The sequence below is a fragment of the Carcharodon carcharias genome, chromosome 22, assembly GCF_017639515.1.
Source record: "Carcharodon carcharias isolate sCarCar2 chromosome 22, sCarCar2.pri, whole genome shotgun sequence".
In the NCBI taxonomy this organism is placed as follows: domain Eukaryota; kingdom Metazoa; phylum Chordata; class Chondrichthyes; order Lamniformes; family Lamnidae; genus Carcharodon; species Carcharodon carcharias.
In genome coordinates, this window is record NC_054488.1 from 52065394 (window position 1) to 52084858 (window position 19465).

Sequence of the window (19465 nt, forward strand, 5' to 3'; positions counted from 1 at the left end):
AATTCTGGAAAACAAGAAATTACCCATTGTTGCATTTTTTTGGGAATTGTCTTTAGATCTGCCCTGGTTACACTAAAGGCTGGATTTCAGAACACTGACCATAAGACCATCAGACGTAGGAGCAGAAGTAGGCCATTCATCCCATCGAGTGCTCAGTGAGATCATGGCTGATCTGATAATCTTCAATTCTACTTTACTGCCTGTTCCCCGTAACCTGCGGTTCCCTTACTGATTAAAAATCTGTCTATCTAAGCCTTGAATTTACTTAATGACCCAGCCATTACAGCCCTCTGTGTTAACAAATTCCACAGATTCACTACCTCTGAGAGAAGAAATTCCTCCTCATCTCTGTCTTAAATGGACGACTCCTTACTCTGAGATTACTCTGGTCCTAGACTCTCCCACAAGGGGAAACAACCTCTCAGCATTTACCCTATCAAGCCCCCTATATAAGAATCTTATGTGTTTCAATAAGATTGCCTCTTATTCTTCTAAATTCCAATGAGTACAGGCCCAACCTACTCAACCTCTCCTCATAAGAAAATCCCTCCATACCCGGAATCAACCTAGTGAACCTTCTCTGGACTGCCTCCAATGCCAGTATATCTTTCCTTAGATAAGGGGACCAAAACTGTTCGGTATTCTAGGTGTCATCTAACTAGTGCCTTGTATAGTTAAGACCATAAGACATAGGAGCAGAAATTAGGCCATTCGGCCCATTGAGTCTGCTCCGCCATTCGATCATGGCTGATAAGTTTCTCAACCCCATTCTCCCGCCTTCGCCCCGTAACCTTTGATCCCCTTACCAATAAAGAACCTATCTATCTCGGTCTTAAATACACTCAATGACCTGGCCTCCACAGCCTTCTGTGGCAATGAATTCCATAGGTTCACCACTCTCTGGCTAAAGAAGTTTCTCCTCATCTCTGTTCTAAAAGGTCTTCCCTTTACTCTGAGGCTGTGCCCTCGGGTCCTAGTCTCTCCTACTAATGGAAACATTTCCCCACGTCCACTTTATCCAGGCCTTTCAGTATTCTGTAAGTTTCAATCAAATCCCCCCTCATCCTTCTAAACTCCTTCGAGTATAGACCCAGAGTCCTCAAACGTTCCTCATATATTAAGCCTTTCATTCCTGGGATAGTTCTCGTGAACCTCCTTTGGACCCTCTCCAGGGCCAGAACATCCTTCCTGAGGTACGGGGCCCAAAATTGCTCACAAAATTGCTCTAAATGTGGTCTGACTAGAGCCTTATAAAGCCTCAGCAGCACATCCCCGCTTTTATATTCTAGTCCTCTCGAAATAAATGCCAACATTGCACTTGCCTTCCTAACTACCTAAATAAGTTCAGCAGAAGGAAGCGAAAAAAAAAAGCTATTGCACATACAACTGTGTAAAATTAGACTTGCCACTTAAGTTTTGGGTACAGGCCCCTCCCCCAATACCTACTGGTGATATATGCATAGCTAGTCCATGATGACTAAACTCTAGGCCCACGCAAGCCCCCAGAAATTGGCAGTACCTGATGAGCAACGAGGGGGACTTTCAAAGTCTGTCTGGCTGTGCTCCAGTCTGGGCAATTTGAACACACAAATTCCCTAAAATTCAAGGAAATACAATGATACTTCCATGCACAATAGGATATTTTCTAACAATATTATGTAATGTTTCGAATTGCAAATACTGGCCCTCCTTGGAATGGTAAATGAACTCAAACTCCCAACAACCCCCAAACCCCTCAATATGAACTGAAAAAGTCTTGAGGAGGCCTACCCCAGACAAATGTCCAGTTCTGATGAAAGATCATTGAACTCAAACATTCTCACATTTTTCGAGTGGGACTTCTGCTGGCAAAATGATTCTCGGGTATTAACTGCTTAAACGTTGATCCCATTAGTAGAAAAGTATGAGTTGTAAAAAGAAATATCCACAACAGACAAAAATTCATTTTAGCAGAACAGTATCTAAGCATTTATTGCTTAGCAATAATTTTCCTAACTGTTGCACTTAAACCGGGAACAGCATGGAACTTACTATCAACAATGACCAAAGTAAGTTCCTCCGATTTTGATTATGAATCCACAGCCCATTGACTGGCTTCAAACCACGTGGAACATAACTTATCAGCTCCAAATAGTGACAGTATTTATTTGCATCGCCTCTTACGGGGACATAAAAAGATCTCATGACATTGTCATTATCACATTGCTATTTGCAGGACATTGCACAAATTGGCTGCCGTGTATTCTACATTACAACTGGCCTCAACATAACTCCTTTTACGTAATAAAATGCCCCATCACAGGAGTATGATAAAACAAAATACAACTCTGAGCCACATAAACAAACTTAAACTAAATAGTGGGGGCGGGGAAATCAAGCGTGGGAAGAAGTAATAAATTAAAAAGAGAGGACAAGGCAAGAGAGCAAGGTAGCAATAAGGGAATTGATAATCCAAGGGGAAGTAAAAACTTAGAGTGTGCCAGCAGATAAGGCTAGAAATTGCGAAAATAATAAAAAGATGGAATGAAAGGCACTCTCTCTGAATGCACACAGCATTCGCAACAAGGTAGATGAATTGATGGGACAAATGGAAGTAAGCGGGCATGATTTAATTGTCATTACGGAGACATGGCTGCAAGGTGACCAAGGCTGGGAACCGATCGTTCAAGGGTATTCGACATTTAGGAAGGATAGGCAAAAAGGAAAAGGATAAGATCAGTACATTAGTAAATTAATAAAGGATATGATCAGTACATTAGTAAGAGAGGATCTTAGATCGGAAGATCAAGATGTAGAAATCAGCTTGGGTGGAGCTAAGAAACAGTAAGGGGCAGCAAACATTGGTAGGAGTTGTTTACAGGCCACCAAACAGTAGTGGTAATATAGGATACGGTATAAATCAGGAAATTAGAGGTGCATGTAACAAGGGTAATAATCATGAGGGACTACAACCTATAAATAGAATGGGTAAACCTAATTAGCACTAATACTGTGGCGGGCAAATTCCTGGAATGTATACAAGATGGTTTTCTAGAACAGTCTATTGAGGCCAGACAATGGGCTATTTTAGATCTAGCATTTTGCAGTAAGAAAGGGCTAACTGATAATTTTATTGTAAAGAAATATCTATGGAAGAATGGCCATGGTATGATAGAATTCGACATTAAGCTTGAAAGTGACAGTTCAATCCAAAACTAGTCTCAAATCTAAACAAAGGAAATTATGAAGGTATGAAGGGCAAGTTAGGTGTGGTAGGTTGGGAAACTACATTAAAAGGTATGATTCTAGATAGGCAATGGCTGGCATTTAAAGAATTAATACATGGTTTACTACAAATTTGCATTCTTAAGTATTGTTGAAATAAAGAGACATGCTGGTGAAGTTTTTCGTCTTGCACTCATCAGGACAGATTTGCAAGAATACCAATTGTAAAGGGAACAACAATTTATACTGCATGATAAAGGAGTGCTGATTAGTTGGCAAGTGGACTCTGATTGGCAATGGTGTTGCCATGGAGAATGCATCAGAGAACAATTAACTGTTAAGCTTTTGTTTAAATTCAAACCAGGGAGATCGATTGTGATTGGTCAAGTCATTGACATGGGAGTATGAACCAGGCTGTTCCCTCAAGCCTTTATTTAGTCAAAAAAGGTGAAATGCAGGAAAAGGCTCCTTCTGTCTGCAAAGGACAAGGCCATGTGTGTGAATATGTGCAACTTCTTGCGCGCGTAAGTGAGCTGGACTACGAGCCCAACTGATAATCTTAAATTGGCTGTCAGTGTAATTCTTAGCACAAACATGATTGTTTAGTAAGTGCTGTCCAATCATGGAATCATATCTAATGTTAGACACTATGTTTTGAGCTTTGCAAGAATGGGCTGGCTGTATATGGCAGTTGCGAAAAGCCAAAAGGTTGTGCCGTTTGATACGATCTGCCAATCATTGGGACGTACAGCCTGCATACATAGCATCACAACAGCCCTGAAATTGATATGCAACATTACTCGTTTGTGTAATAGGCAGAACGTCTTTTTAACTTGATGGCAGCATCCCATTAGTGGAGAATACCACGTGTTGCTACTGCATCGTGGCAGCATGAAATGGCTTGCTTCACCTGTTCCACAAATTTTTAAGATACCTTACCTTTCCAGGGTAATCTGAGGTAGACTAGGTGCTTTTCAGGCTTGAAAGTGGTTGCCTTAGGCCCATTCATGAGTTTGAATGACATACAACGAGCAATGATCTAATCATGGCAGTCATTATCCCGCTGGATGGCTTTGACACAGCCTATCTGAGCATTAAGCTTTCATGATGAGCAAATGGTTTGGGCCCTATTTTTGAGGTGGCTATTAAGGTCAATCTTATAGCACATGGATCTACAGGAATCCTAACACAAATACTGACCAGTGAAGATGGGCTTACGATTGACAGTAGTAAAGAGCCCATAGGCAGATTTCTCAGCTAGCATGCTGAGGAAAGAGAGCTCATTTGACTGCTCCATTTCAAAGGTGAATTTGAGGACAGGATGGAGCCCATTAAGGTGGGTAAGAAAATTTTACATGTAGCTGCGAATTCAAATATAGCAAATGTATCATCTACATATCAGAGATACGCAAGAGGTAGAAGGTTAGGTGTCGTTCTATCGAAGGCACATTTTTCATGTAAACTGACAGCTGTTTGTCAAAGCTGGGCCTTGAAGGGATCCAATGGCAACACCATCTATTAGGGCAGACATGGTGTTGTTAAAATTGAACTTAAATCATATGTGGACGCACTGAGCCGTGAGGACAAATCCTATCATATATACCACCCAGCAGCACAGTACTCTTACAAAAATTCAACGAGTGTTTTTGTAACTTATTTTCAATCAGTGCCGTCCAATCATGCTTAGTGGCACGTCCAATGAATATCAATCTCGACATGCATTCCGTTGATATAGTCACACTTGTTAAGGACCACTTTCCCAGTCCCTTTGTCAGGTTTACAGATATGTACGACTGGGTTGGCCTTGAGGCCTCGCAACAGTACTAGACTTGCGTTTCATGTGAAAATCAGCCAAATCGTTCAGTACCCCTCAACAGGCATGCGCTAGATCAGCTAGGTGCACTTTCAAGGGTTCAGCATCTTGATGGATGCTTGTTTTAGGCAGGGTAGATGGGAGTAGTGGAGTTTGAACTTAGTGAGCACTTCTTCCTGTTTGATGTGACGGAGGCACACAAACTTGAAGCCATGTACAATAACAAACTTCTCGCTTTCATGTTTAGCGGCTTCATTGATAGTGCTGCTAAACTACTTCCACTTAAGCGAATTTACAGTGGTGTGTTTCAAGCAGGTATTGTTTGCAGATAGAAGGAGCAAGTGCACGCATTGCAACTAAACAAAAACTTAGAGGACAGCCTGGTTCATTCCCAATGGCAATGCCTTGACCAATCAGAGTCAACCTGCCTGGTTTGACTTTAACAAGCTTGGCAGTTAACTGTTCCCTGGTGCATTCCCTGTGGCAATGCCTCTACCAGAGTCAATTTGCCAACCAATCAGCACTCTTTTCTCATGCAATGTAAGTTGTTGTTCCCTTTACAATTGGTACTCTTGCAAGTCCGTCCTGATGAGTACAAGACGAAAAGCTTCGACAGCATGACTGTTTTTCCAGCAATAGTCAAGTTCAATACAGCTAAATAACTAAGCATTCTGTACGACTGAATGACTAAATTTACATTCCTTTAAGGCACAAAAACCCAGTAAGATAGGTGATCCAATCATGGCCAATATTAAAGATTATATTAGACCAAAGTAAGAGGCTTATAAAGTTGCCAATAAAGTAGTAAATCTGAGGATTGGGAGCATTTTAGAATTCAGCAAAGGAGGACCAAGAAATTGATAAAGAGACAGAAAATAGAATATGAAAGTAAACTAGTGTGGAACATAAAAACGGGCTGCAAAAGCTACCATGGTTAAGGAAAAAGGAAAAGATTATCAAAGTCATATGTGGGCCTCTACAGGCAGAGATAGAAGAATTTATAATGGGGAATAAGGAAATGGCAGCGAAACTAGGCAATTACTTTGTGTCCATCTTAGTGGAGGAAGATATGAAAAAACTCCCAGGAAGAGAACCAAGGGACTAGCGAGAATGAGGAACTAAAATAAATTGGTATTAGTAAAAAAAAGTAGTACTGGAGAAATTAATGGGACTGAAAATTGATAAATCCCCTGAACCTGATTCTCTACATCCCAGAGTGTTGAAAGCGGTGGCTGTAAAAATGCATTGGTGGCCATCTTCCAAAATACTACAGATTCTGGAGTGGTGCCTGCAGACTGGAAGATAACAAATGTAACTCCACTATTTAAGAAAGCAGGAAGAGTGAAAACAGGGAACTACAGTCCTATTAGCCTGACATCAGTAGTAGAGAAAACACTAGAATCTATTATAAAGGATGTGCTAACTGGATATAATGATAGGATTGGGCGCATGTTGACAAACCTGTTAAGAATTTTTTAAGGACATAACTAGCAGAATAAATAAGGGGGAACTCCTGGATGCCACGTATTTGGATTTTCAGAAGGTTTTCAATAAGATCCCGCAAAGGTGGTTAGTAAGCAAAATTAGAGCACAAGGGATTCAGGGTATTCGAAAATTGGTTAACAGATAGAAAAACAGAGAGCAGGAATAAAATTGTCATCGTCAGGTTGGCAGGCTCTGACTAGTGGTGTACCATTAGGATTAGTGCTTGGGCCCCAGCTATTCACAATCTATATCAATGATTTGGTTGTGGGACCAAATGTAATATTACCAAGTTTGCTGATGACATAAAACTTAGTGGCAATATGAATTGTGAGGAGGATGCAAAGAGGCTTTGAGGAGATTAAGGTAGACTAAGTGAGTGGTCAAAAACATAGCAGATGGAATATAATGTGGAAAAATGTGAAGCTATCCACTACGGTGGGAAAAACAGAAATGCAGAGTATTTTTAAAAATTAATTCTTTATTTTTCAAAGAAAAATTTAACAACAGTCATAATGAGCAAACACAAAAAAAAGGTTCACAATGCAACAATAATTCAATACACTTACATTTGGAAGAGAAAGAAAGAAAAGTAGGAGGAAGAAAAAGGAAAGAGAAAAAAACCCTCCTAAAACCCCAAAAAATAGATAATAAGAAAGTCAACAACAATCATAGGTCAGATATAGTTTCACCTGATATAATACAAAACTGATCCTAATTAGGTTGCATATGAAAGTAGAGAGCTGTAGTTCCTCAGAGTAATCTAAGAAAGGTTGCCAAGCTTGATAAAATCCATCAGCGGAGCCCCTTATAGTGCACTTTATTTTCTCAAGTTTAAGATTCTGCATAAGATCACATGTCCAATTAATAAAAGAAGGCAGAGTAGACAATTTCCAATTTAATAGAATAATATGTCTAGCCAATAATGTTGAAAAGGCAAGTGCAAAAGTTTGAATTTGTATAAGAGGAATGCCATTTGGTTCCACTCCAAAGAGTGCTGTAATAGGAGAAGGTTCAACTACTGAAAATATGTGAGAGTGAGCTAAAAATTTTTTGTCCAAAACAAAGCCAATTTAGGACACAATCAGTACATATGAATTCAAGAGGCTGGGGCAGTATGACATTTATCACAGGATGGGTCAAAATTTGGATAAATCTTAGATAATTCCACCTTGATAGATGGATAAAATATAACATTTTGAATTGTAGCAACCAATGTCTTGTACATACAGATGAGGAATGTACACGAGAGAGAATAGACTTCCAGTTACCTTCTGATAAATCTGAATCAAAATCTTGCTCCACGAGTTTTTAAAGGTAGAAAGCGAAGGGTAATGCAGTGAAAAATTTAGAGAATACAATTTGGAAATTAACCCCCTAACAAAAGGATTTAATTCTAACATAATGTCTATCAGTGAATTAGGGCGCAATAAAGGAAACTGGGTGATTTTTTTGCGTGCAAAATCTCTGATTTGTAAATAGCGAAAGAAGTGTGTAAGGGGCAGATCATATTTCCAAGAGAGAGTTAAAAGATGCAAAAACATTCTCAACGTGTAAGTTAGTAAGGGTTTTGACGCCTCTCACTTGCCAAACTTGAAATGCAGAATCTCCTAATGAAGGCGGAAATAAATGGATTGCATTAATAGGGCTGCATAAAGAGAGGGACCACAACCCAAAGTGTGTTCTGAACTGGGTCCAAATCTTAAGTGACCATCTAACAATAGAGTTTGAAGAAAAATGACAGGTTGCAAAAGAAATAGAACACAACCGAGCAGGCAGAGATATGGATTGACAAGATATTGCCTCCAATTGCACCCACACTAAACTAGCCAAGTCCGAATGAGCCAAAAAGAAATATTTCAGATGTTAGCAGACCAAAAATAAAACTAAAAATTTGGCAGTGCCAAACCATGTAAATGCTTGGGACTTTGTAGAAAAACTTTATGAATTCTGGGTGTTTCCTTGTTCCAAATAAAGGAAGGAATTAATTGGTCTATTGCAACAAAAAAAACACTTGGGAATAAACAATGGAACGCACTAAAATAAGTGTAGAAAATTTGGCAAAATATTCATCTTTACAGAATTTATACAACTAACTAAAGAAAGGGGTAAGCTAAGCCAAAGTGCTAAGTCCTGCTTTGTACATTCCAACAAAGGGTCAAAATTGAGCATAAAAAGATCTCCAAGGGATCGAGTAACTAAAATTCCTAAATATTTAAAACTGTTTACTGACACCTTGAAGGGGAGGGAAGAAAGAAGGTAACTCTTTGCAATAGAGTTAATAGGAAAATTTCAATCTTTTGCAAATTAATTTTAAAACCTGAACTATGACTAAATCGCTCAAGATTAGTAGCGATAATATGTGGGAGAGATGAGGCCGGATCAGAAATGTAAAGAAGCAGGTTATTAGCATATAGGGAGAGTTTCTGCTTAACTCCACTCTGTATAACACCCTGTACATCTCCACAGGTCCACAGTGAAATTGCCAGGGGCTCAATAGCAATAGTGAAAAATAGGGGACGGGGGAAGGGGACAGCCCTGTCTAGTACATCAATGGAGGTCAAAGATTCTAGAGTGGATATCAATTGGTACATACTGAAGTAACCGGTGAAGAATACAATAGTTAAAGTAATTTTATAAAAATGAGTCCAAATCCAAATTTTTGGAGAGTGAAGTAAAGGTAGTCCCATTCCACTCTATCAAATGCTTTTTCTGCATCCATAGTTATAAGAATGTCAGGGAGAGGAGTAGTTGAATGTGTATAAATACTGAAAAGACGTCTTAAATTAGAGAAGGATTGCCTGGCCTGTATAAAACCTGCTAGTCAGGTGAGATAATAGATGGAAAGACAGGCTCAAGATGGTTGACTAAGGTTTTAGCTAGTATCTTGACATCCGCATTTAAAGGGGAAATAGATCAGTATGAACTGCAATGCAGAGGATTCTTATCTCTCTTTAAAAGAATAGACAAAGATGCCTTGCATGAAGGAGGGAACGTTTTAGAGACAAGGCATTTGAAAAACAGAGACAATAAAAATGGAGAAGGTTGTGATAAGAATTGTTTATAAAATTCTATTGGAAATCCATCAGGCCCTGGTGCCTTATTACTTTGCATGGATTTAATTGCCTTTAGTATTTCATCCTGGGAAAGGGGTACTTCTGACGCATTCATAGAGTCAGATGCTAGAGATGGGATGCCCATATTATCAAAAAAATTGTGAAATAAACCAGGATCTGAAAAGAAGCCTGAGGTATTAAAGAGTGGAATAAAAAAAGTTGAATTGATCATTGATCTCTTGATGATCAGTGGTGGTTGACCATGTTGGAGTGGTAATTTCAGCTCTAAGTTGAGAGGAAGCAGACTGGTGAAGCTGGTGATCCAGGAGCCTACCAGTTCTTTCACCATGCTTATAAAATGTACCACATGATCTAAGTATAAGCTTTTCTGTTTGTTTAATGGAAAGAAGATCAAATTCAATCTGTACAGCCAGACGCCATTTGTATAATACTGGGGTAGGTGCAATAGTGTAATGCTGGTCCATTAAGAGAATCTGGTCAATCAACTGGGACAATTTTGAGGTATTGCGTTTGTTAAGTTGAGCAGTACATGAAATTATTTGTCCACGTAGGTAAGCCTTCATGTCTCCCGGACAGTAGCAAAGGAAACATCTGGATTAGTATTAAGTTCTATAAAAGTATCTATTTGCGAGGAAGTGAAGCTTGTAGAGTAGCAACAGAGGAACACAGTTCCAAATGGAGTCCAGCAAATTCAACAAGAATAGTGTTTGGTTTGAGTGCAGGAGTAAAGAAGTCTTGCTACAATTGCATAGAGGCTTGGTGAGTCCGCAACTGGAGTACAGTGAAATTATAATGAGTCACTCTCAGATGACATAAAATTCCAGTTATGTCGAAGTTGCCAACCATTCCTGCTGGCAGAATAGCAAATCTCATAGAACCGTGATAAGCCAAAGTTCCATGATGGCAACTCTGGATTAGCCAAACTTGTTTAAGTTTGTCATATGGCTGCACCGACTAATCAGAGCAGAGTTAGACCAAACAAGAGTGCAAAGTCATAAAGCATTGGGCAAGCCATCATTTGACATTGAGATCGCCCTGTGAAAGGGCATGCAAAACCTGTGAATATGGCTAAACCTGTGAGAAAGTTAAAGTGTTATCGATTGAAGATTGGGTTCAAACAGGTTATGACTGCACAAGACGCTGAGAACAAGGAGGAGCAGGGTGAGGTCAACCAACTCGATGATGAGGCACTTTGACCCTGAAGAGTGTGATGAATGTCTACGAGGTCGCCTGAGCAGAAAAAGATTAGCGTTTTTTCAGAGCTAACTCCTGACATTTTTCAATGGAAAGCTCAGGCCATTGTAAGGTGTGAACGAATTGAATAAAGGCTTTTTCCACAAATTTATTGTGGTGGGTTCCATATTATATAAAAAGAAATCCAGAACTTTATTATTTTGCCATTTTTAAAATTGACTTTCTGCTGAAACAAAAAAAAACTGCCACAAGTCAGATGACCCGAGTTGGCCCTTTGTCTAGGAACTACCCCCAGAGTTAAAAGAACAAAATACTTTTTTCAGCTGGTGGTATGTCACCCTTCAATGTACAGACCCCCCTTGAAATTACAAAAACCAGGAGACCTGCACATCGAAACTCGTTATGCTTTCAGAGCTGCTAACAGACTTATATCAAACCTGGGACTTTCCAGGCCCATTTCTAAAGGGACCCAAAGGGACGCCATTTGCATCTGATAACCTCACCTTGCCACTCGAGTCAGTGGGTCTGCCTAGACAATGGCTTCCTGACACCAGACCCCCCCCTCAGTATGGATGATAACTCTTTCAATAACTAACAACTGGGACATCATCAGTCAAATGAAAGCCAGTTTCAAACACTGGATAAACATTCAGCAGGTCTGGCAGCATCGGCGGAGAAGAAAAGAGTTGACGTTTCGAGTCCTCATGACCCTTCGACAGAACTTGAGTTCGAATCCAAGAAAGAGTTGAAATATAAGCTGGTTTAAGGTGTGTGTGTGGGGGGCGGAGAGAGAGAGAGAGAGAGAGGTGGAGTGGGGGTGTGGTTGTAGGGACAAACAAGCAGTGATAGAAGCAGATCATCAAAAGATGTCAACAACAATAATACAAAAGAACACATAGGTGTTAAAGTTAAAGTTGGTGATATTATCTAAACGAATGTGCTAAGTAAGAATGGATGGTAGGGCACTCAAGGTATAGCTCTAGTGGGGGTGGGGAGAGCATAACTAGAGCTATACCTTGAGTGCCCTACCATCCATTCTTAATTAGCACATTCGTTTTGATAATATCACCAACTTTAACTTTAACACCTATGTGTTCTTTTGTATTATTGTTGTTGACATCTTTTGATGATCTGCTTCTATCACTGCTTGTTTGTCCCTACAACCACACCCCCACTCCACCTCTCTCTCTCTCTCTCTCCGCCCCCCCCACACACACCTTAAACCAGCTTATATTTCAACTCTTTCTTGGACTCGAACTCAAGTTCTGTCGAAGGGTCATGAGGACTCGAAACGTCAACTCTTTTCTTCTCCGCCGATGCTGCCAGACCTGCTGAGTTTTTCCAGGTAATTCTGTTTTTGTTTTTGTTTTGGATTTCCAGCATCCGCAGTTTTTTTGTTTTTATCACTGGATAAACATTCTTTTTGGAGGTCATTGTGGAGAAAGAAGGTCACGTGACACTAGTGACCATTTTGAAATCTCTATATTCCTTTGAGAACTGAGAAATCCTCAATCTGCTGTTTTGACATCAACTGGAAAAGATTCCAGCTGCCAGCTGAGCAAGCAGTCAGTTACCATCTGTCAGCTCCTCCAAGCCTGTCTCTGCTGGAAAATTTCTCACCATTGCCTGCAGAACCAACCCAATCTCTTGTGTATCTACCTCATCTGTGGTATCCACACCAACAGCAAAGTGAACCCTACAACTCCTGTCTTCAGCCAGCTGAACTCCAACTCTTACATGAAAGAATTCCTCACTGACACTGGAAATGACGCAAACTAATATTCATTTCTGTGGTCCTTGTACTGTTAATATCTATAGTTGTAAAATTCCTTTTTCTATCCCCCTCCCTGTGTGTGTGTGTATAGTGGCGTGGGAAGTTGCTAATACTCCTCCAGGTTTTGAATGTGAAATAAACTAACCTTCTGAGTTAATCATAACATGAGTTTGCTGTGGGTTATTAGTAAATTGGATCACACAAACCAAGGGAAAACATGCCAACACATACTCAAAAATAATTCAAAACACCTTCTGCTTACTGACATTTGGTGAGAGGAAATCAGTGAAGTTTGCCTATCTCTCTCCTGCTCATAACAACTGCTTTACAGTGTTTTTATTTGGCATTTGAATCTGTTGTTTATGACATAGACCACTTTTGTAGGCATATAGGGTTATAAAGAAATGCATTCATGTGGGAATTGGGCCTCTTCAGCTATCACAAAGCTCCACTTAACACATTTCTGGGATTCGACTCATCGGGATTTTAGGGTATTGTGTACAGTTTTGGTCTTTTTTAATTCTTTCACTGGATGTGGGCATTGCTGGCTAGGCTAGCATTTTTATTATGCATCCCTAATTGCACTTGAGAAGGTGGTGGTGAACAACCTTCTTAAACTGCTACAGGCTGTGTGTTATAGGAACACCTGGAGTGCTGTTTGGGAGGGAGTTCCAGGATTTGACTCAGTGACAGTGAAGGAACAGCGATATATTTCCAAGTCAGGATGGTGTGTGGCTTGGAGGGGAACTTGCAGGTGGTGGTGTTTCCAAATGTCTGCTGCCCTTGTCCTTCTAGGTGGTAGCTGTCGTGGGTTTGGAAGGTGCTGTCTAACGAACCTTAGTGAGTTCCTGCAGTGCATCTTGTAGATGGTACACACTGCTTCTACTGTGCATCGGTGGTGAAGGGACTGAACATTAAGAATGGGGTGCCAGTCAAGTGGGTTGCTTTGTCCTGGATGGTGCTCGGCTTCTTGAGTGTTATTGGAGCTGCACTCATCCATGCAAGCGGAGAATATTCCATCACACTCCTGACTTGAGCTTTGTAGATATTAAAGGTGGCTTGGCCTGGATGGTGTTGAGCTTCTCGAGTGTTGATGGAGCTGCACTCATTCAGGCAAGTAGAGAGTATTCCATCACATTCCTAAATTATGACACACAATTCCCAACCTGCTCTTGTAGCCACCGTATTTATATGGCTAGTCCAGTTCAGTTTCAATGGTAATCCCCAGGATGTTGATAGTGGGTGTTTCAGCGATAATAATGCCATTGAACGTCAAGGGAAGATGGTTGGATTATCGCTTTTGGAGATAGTCACTGCCTATCTCTTGTGTGGCGTGAATGTACTTGCCAATTATCAGCCTAAGCCTGTGTTGTCCAGGTCTTATTGCATACGGGCACTGCTGCTTTAGTATCTGAGGAGTCATGAATAGTGCTGAACGTTGCGCATTTATCACCGAACATGCCCACTTCTGACCTTATGATAGGGGGAAGGTCATTGAAGAAGCAGCTGAAGATGGTTGGGCCTAGGACACTATCCTGTGGAACTATGACAATGATGTCCTGCAACGGGGATATTTGACCTCCAACAACCATAGCCATCTTCCTTTGTGCTAGGTATGATTCCAACCAGTGGAGAGCTTTCCCTCACCCCGATTCCCATTGAATCCACTTTTGCTAGGGGTTCCTTAAATGCCACACTTGCTCAAATGCAGCCTTATGTCAAGGGCAGTCACTCTCACTTCACATCTTGAGTTCAGGTCTTTTGTCAATGTTTGAACTAAGGCTGTAATGAGGTGAATGGCCCTGGCGGAAACCAAACCAAGCCTTGCTGAGCAAGTTACTTAAAGAAGGATATACTTGCCATAGGGGGAGTGCAACAAAGTTTCACAGACTGATGCCTGGGATTGTGCAATTGTCCTAATGGGAGACTGGCCCTATATTTTCTAGGGTTTAGAAGAAGGAAAGATGAACTCATTGAAGCATACAAAACTCTTAGAGGACTTGACAGGGTAGATGCAGGAAGGATGTTTTCCCTTGCTGGGTGGTCTAGAACCAGGGAACACAGCTTCAGAATAAGGGATAGGACATTTAGGATTGAGATGAGGAATTTCTTCAGTCAAAGGGTGGTGAATCATTGGATTTCTCTATCCCAGAAGGCTGTGGAGGCTCATTGAGCATGTTTAAGGCAGAGATTGATAGATTTCTAGGTATTAAAGATATTAAGGCATATGGGGATAGTGCAGGAAAATGGTGTTGAGGTAGGAGATCAGCCATGAGCTAGCTGAATGGCAGGGCAGGCTTGAGGGACTGAATGGCCCACTCTTACACCTATTTCCTATGTTCCTATAAGGAGATATTAGGGCAGATGACCAAAAGCTTCGCCAAATAAGCAGGCTTTAAGAAGTGGAGGGAGAGATGAAGAAGCTTAGGGAGGGAATACAAGAGCTTAGAGCCTTAGCAGCTGAAGACACAGCCACCAATAGTGGAGTAATTAAAATCGAGGATGATTAAGAGAACCGCAGATATCTTGAAGGGTTAGAGGAAATTATAGAGAAATAGAGGGGCAAGACCAAGGGGAAGGGGATGGGGATGGAGAGAGGGGATCTGACATTGCAGTTACATCAATGACATCACTTCAAAAGCAATTAATTGCCTGCAAAGTACTTTGGGCATACTGTGCTTGTGAAAGGCACTATATAAATGCAAGTCTTTTCTTTGTTTTGGTTAAGATTCAGTAATCTCCATTCTGATTTTGATTCTGTACACCATCACTGTAATTCATCTTTCCTATATATTTTGTTGTGATGGGGAGCAACACTGGCAAAGCCAGTGGCAATCCCTACTTATCTTGAGGACATATTGAGTCAAACATAGTGTGGGCTGGAGTTATATAAAGAAAAGACTTATGAGTAGCTTTTCTGGTATCAACCTACAAATTTATTCAATTTATTTAGAACTCATAACCTATGAATTGCTAGTTCTGAAAGCTGTTTGAATAAAACAGCCAACTCACATTATGGCAACAGAATTATCAAACAAAATAATAAACAACACTCTTTACTGACAAAGACCACATTTCTCCAGCATTAACACAAGTTAGGGCATTTTTGGTCAGAACCATTGCAGGCAGTTATTTTTCTGAAATGGCGCATCTGATATTCAATCTAGAGGCTTTATAGAATCGTCAGCGAAAATGCCAAATTCCTTTTAAGTAGGAAGATAAGCAGCGCAGCACATACTGAACTAACACACAGCAGCACATCAGTTGAGAGAAGCGGGTTTATTACAGAAGACTGCCAAGTTTCAGTCAGAACGCTCTGGAACAGGTACTGATACTTAAGGGAAAGCCGCCTTTTATCACCTTAAACTTTGCCTGCTGTGGGAGGAAAGGGGGAGCCGAAGAGGAGGGGTCTCGAATCCCCCAATTCCCATAGGCAATAACAAAGTAAGTTAAAAGAGAGAATCACCATCCCCAGCTGTCCCACACCCACCCACCCACAACCCCTCCACTAACAGCCACCAATCCAGTCAAATCAGGGGACCAGAGAACAGATCAGCCACAACCTTACATTCTAAACACTTGTGGATAGCAGCTAAAGTAGGTAATTATACAGTTTCTGTTTCAGGATCCGTCACATCCTTTTTTCATTATTTCTACTTAACTCACTGTACATCCACATTCTCATTTCATAATTTCATCATTGGATTTGCTTCAACCCTCATATTTTCTTTCTCCAAACTCAACAATATTAGCTTCTATGGAATTTCATAACTCAGTAGGTGAGCTATAAATCACTTGCAACCACATTGTACAAAACACCTGCTTTAGATTGGTTGTGAAAATGCATGAACAAAGACAGGGAGTAGAGTATAAATACAATGGAGACTTGAGCTGTTGAACTAGTCAACAGAACACAGAAACTGCTGTAGCTTGTACATGCTGCCATTTAACTTACATTTACTTTGAGTGTCTTTCCCTCAGTTTTTGACACAGGGTCTGGTTCTAGGTTACCATAGTTTCTTGGCATCAGTTTGGCCACCAAGTCTAGTCATGCAGCTTTCTTTCATGCAATTAGCTAAAATTTAAACAAGGTTACTTTTGGTCACATAAAGTTTTACTGGAATATAATGCAGCCTTCTCATGTGTCAGAAAGAGAGCTGTTTATGAAAATAAAACATTCCAACATATCAAATGCATTGACCTTAAACCACCTGAATTCAAATAAACATATTCCCATACCTTAATGGCAGTTTGTTGTGGAGCTTTATTCCAGCCCTTGCAAAACAAACTTAAGCAAACAACAGATAAATAAATAGAATACCTCTGAAGCAGGATGTGGCAAAGGGTTTCAAAGACAATGCATGATTTCTGAAGACTAGTTACTGATACTGTGCAAGGAAACAGTGCAGTCACTTTGTAGACAGAAAGCCCACAAACAGCAATGGGATAAGTGACCAGATACTCGAGGATAACTGTCAGCCATGGCACCAAAGAGAACTCCCCTGTTGTTCTTTGAACACTGACATATTTTACGTCCATCACAGAGGGTGAACTGGGTCTTAGTTTAATATCTAATCTGATATTCAACATCTCTGACAATGGATTACTCACTTAGTGCTACATTAATGTGTCTGCCTAGATTATCTGTTCAACTCTCTGAAGCGGGGCTTGAGCCCACTATTTTCCATCTCAAAGGTGAGTGCTGCCACTAAGCCAACAGTGACACCAAGATAAGACATGCTGGTCAGCTATAATTCTTTTAAGAGTTTAGTCACAAATGAGGAAGATGCAGCTTGTGATCAAAGAAATGGAATCCCAATCTGAGGTCAAATTCTTTTCCTTCCTCCCCTGCCACTCATGAGAAGTAAGTGTTACAGATTGGGGAGGGAGGCAAAATGAGCTTCTTTATTTTTCTCACTGTCTGTCCGTATGCAGAGGCATTTTAATTTTTGAAATAGACTGTGGCAGGCTTCCCCAAACCCCCTGTTTGTGAAGTCAATTTTAAAGTGACTCACAGCAAACTGTTGAGGGAGATAGGAAAGAAAAGAGTTTTACAACTGGGTATAACTTAGGAATATTAATTCACATGAATGTTAGAATCCAGAATGTCAGAGTCCAGTGATGATTTGTTCATACAGGAGTTAAAGTTCAGGTGGGTTCAGCTAGCTGATGAGATGCCGAATTCCTTCAAAGTTGGTGATGACACAGCAAGATGAGGTTGGTATACAGAGACTTGATCCGCTATACAGGCAATGGCATGAATCCTCCAGAGAACCAGGCTTCAAGGAGGTTTACACTCGAGGCAGGCTTTATCAGCCTGGAGTCCTGCTTTGGTGTTGACAGGTTGGATATTAACAGCAGACAGGTCCGGCAGTCCAGGAATGTAACTTAAAACTTTCCAAAGGTCAAAGGAGCTTAGATCATGTGGTGTTACCCATTGATGAGTTATTTTCAGGTTAACAATCAGTTTCTATGTCTCTGGTCAAAATCCTTGTTCACCCTAGCAGATAGAAGCACCTCTGCAGGTATAACGAGTTTCGATGGCTCTCCCTCTTTGTTATAAGTCCAGGCTGGGGAGACAGACTATCCGCTGCTCCCTTGTTTCATTGATTGTAATGGGTCCACACAATGATTGATGTGAGATTCCACAAGGATGCAGGTTAAGCTTTGTCCTGTAATCACTAGTGGAAGTTTCCACCACTGTAGCCAACTTGCAAATCATGTGACCTATGGTAGCCATGCTTTTGGTCCAGAAAAATCCATTTTTAAATAAGCAGAAAATAAGGATTGATTTAAACAGTTTATGATTTCCTTCATGTCAAAAGTGAAAAGTTCAAGTCAGTTGATAGAGTGTTCTCACATCTCTTATAACTTAAAGCAACACAGGTTGGTGGGTCAGGCTTGATGGACTAGCTCGTCTTTTCTTGCCTATTAAATGTTATATGTTTGCAGGTATAGCCCTTGGAATTGGTTACTCACTGCCCCTTCTGACCAGCTAACTTCGATATGATACAAGAAGACCCAAAAAGGCAAAAATACTTTTATTTTATATGTGCATCACATTTCAGAACTTTAGCATCTTTCCTCATCAAAAGGATTTTGGGATTGACTCATGTTTAAGGGCTGTGTTTAAAAGAAAATAACACATACAATTCAGAAAGATCACAGGTTGCAGGTATAATAGATTATTTTATTGAAGCTAGACAATCCTGTTTATAGGCCTCAATTTCACTGCTCCCTCACTGACTCTAAGCTATCTCCCTCTGAACTTGTTGCACTCTGTTTTCTTAGGTCCAATTCTAACATTGGCATTGAACCTGCTGGCAAGAAAGATGCTGTTATCTGGCTTACTGACCTCGACCTAGTGGAGGCTGAATACTAACTCTCTGACGCTTATTCCTACCTCTCCCTGGACCTACCAGTGAACATCCAGCCATTGTTTTCAAGATTGTTACTGACCTCATCTCTTTTGGAGAAAAACACGACTGTCTTGATGGATCCATCATGTCAGCCTATTCCTGATCTGCTGAACAGATTTCTTCCTATCTTTATCCCCCCTTGTCCGATTTCTCGCCACCTGCATCCATGACCTTTTCTCTGCCCTCCGTCACTTTAACAGTTTTCAGTTTCATGGCCCTAACTATTTCCTTTTCACCATGGAATTTTGATTCCTCTGTGCTTGCATTCCTCACCAAGACTGTCTGAGAAAACGCCGCACCTTCCTTGAACAGGTGCCCAACCAGTTCACCACCCTTCTTAAACTTAACAACTTCTCTTCCAACTCCACTCACTTCTTCCAATTAAGAGGGTTACTATGGATACCTACATGGGTCATAGCTGTGCTTGCCTGTTTGTGGGACATGTGGAATATTCCTTACGACAGGCCTACTCTGGTCCATATTTCATGTCTTTCAACAGTAC

The 19465-nt window shown here is 40.7% G+C and overlaps 1 protein-coding gene across 6 annotated transcripts in view; it reads right to left on the reverse strand.

The window, feature by feature from the left end:
- LOC121293883 (CDP-diacylglycerol--glycerol-3-phosphate 3-phosphatidyltransferase, mitochondrial) overlaps window positions 1-19465 on the reverse strand; it is a 60856-nt gene that overhangs the window by 24692 nt on the left and 16699 nt on the right. The window contains exon 6 of one of the 6 annotated variants that reach the window (XM_041217326.1): window positions 6976-8109. The exons of the other annotated variants lie outside the window; for them this stretch is intronic. Coding sequence (XP_041073260.1) covers window positions 8006-8109 — 104 coding nt within the window. The 3' untranslated portion in view covers window positions 6976-8005. Of the gene's footprint in view, window positions 1-6975; window positions 8110-19465 lie in introns of those variants that run through there. 6 annotated transcript variants of the gene reach the window in all.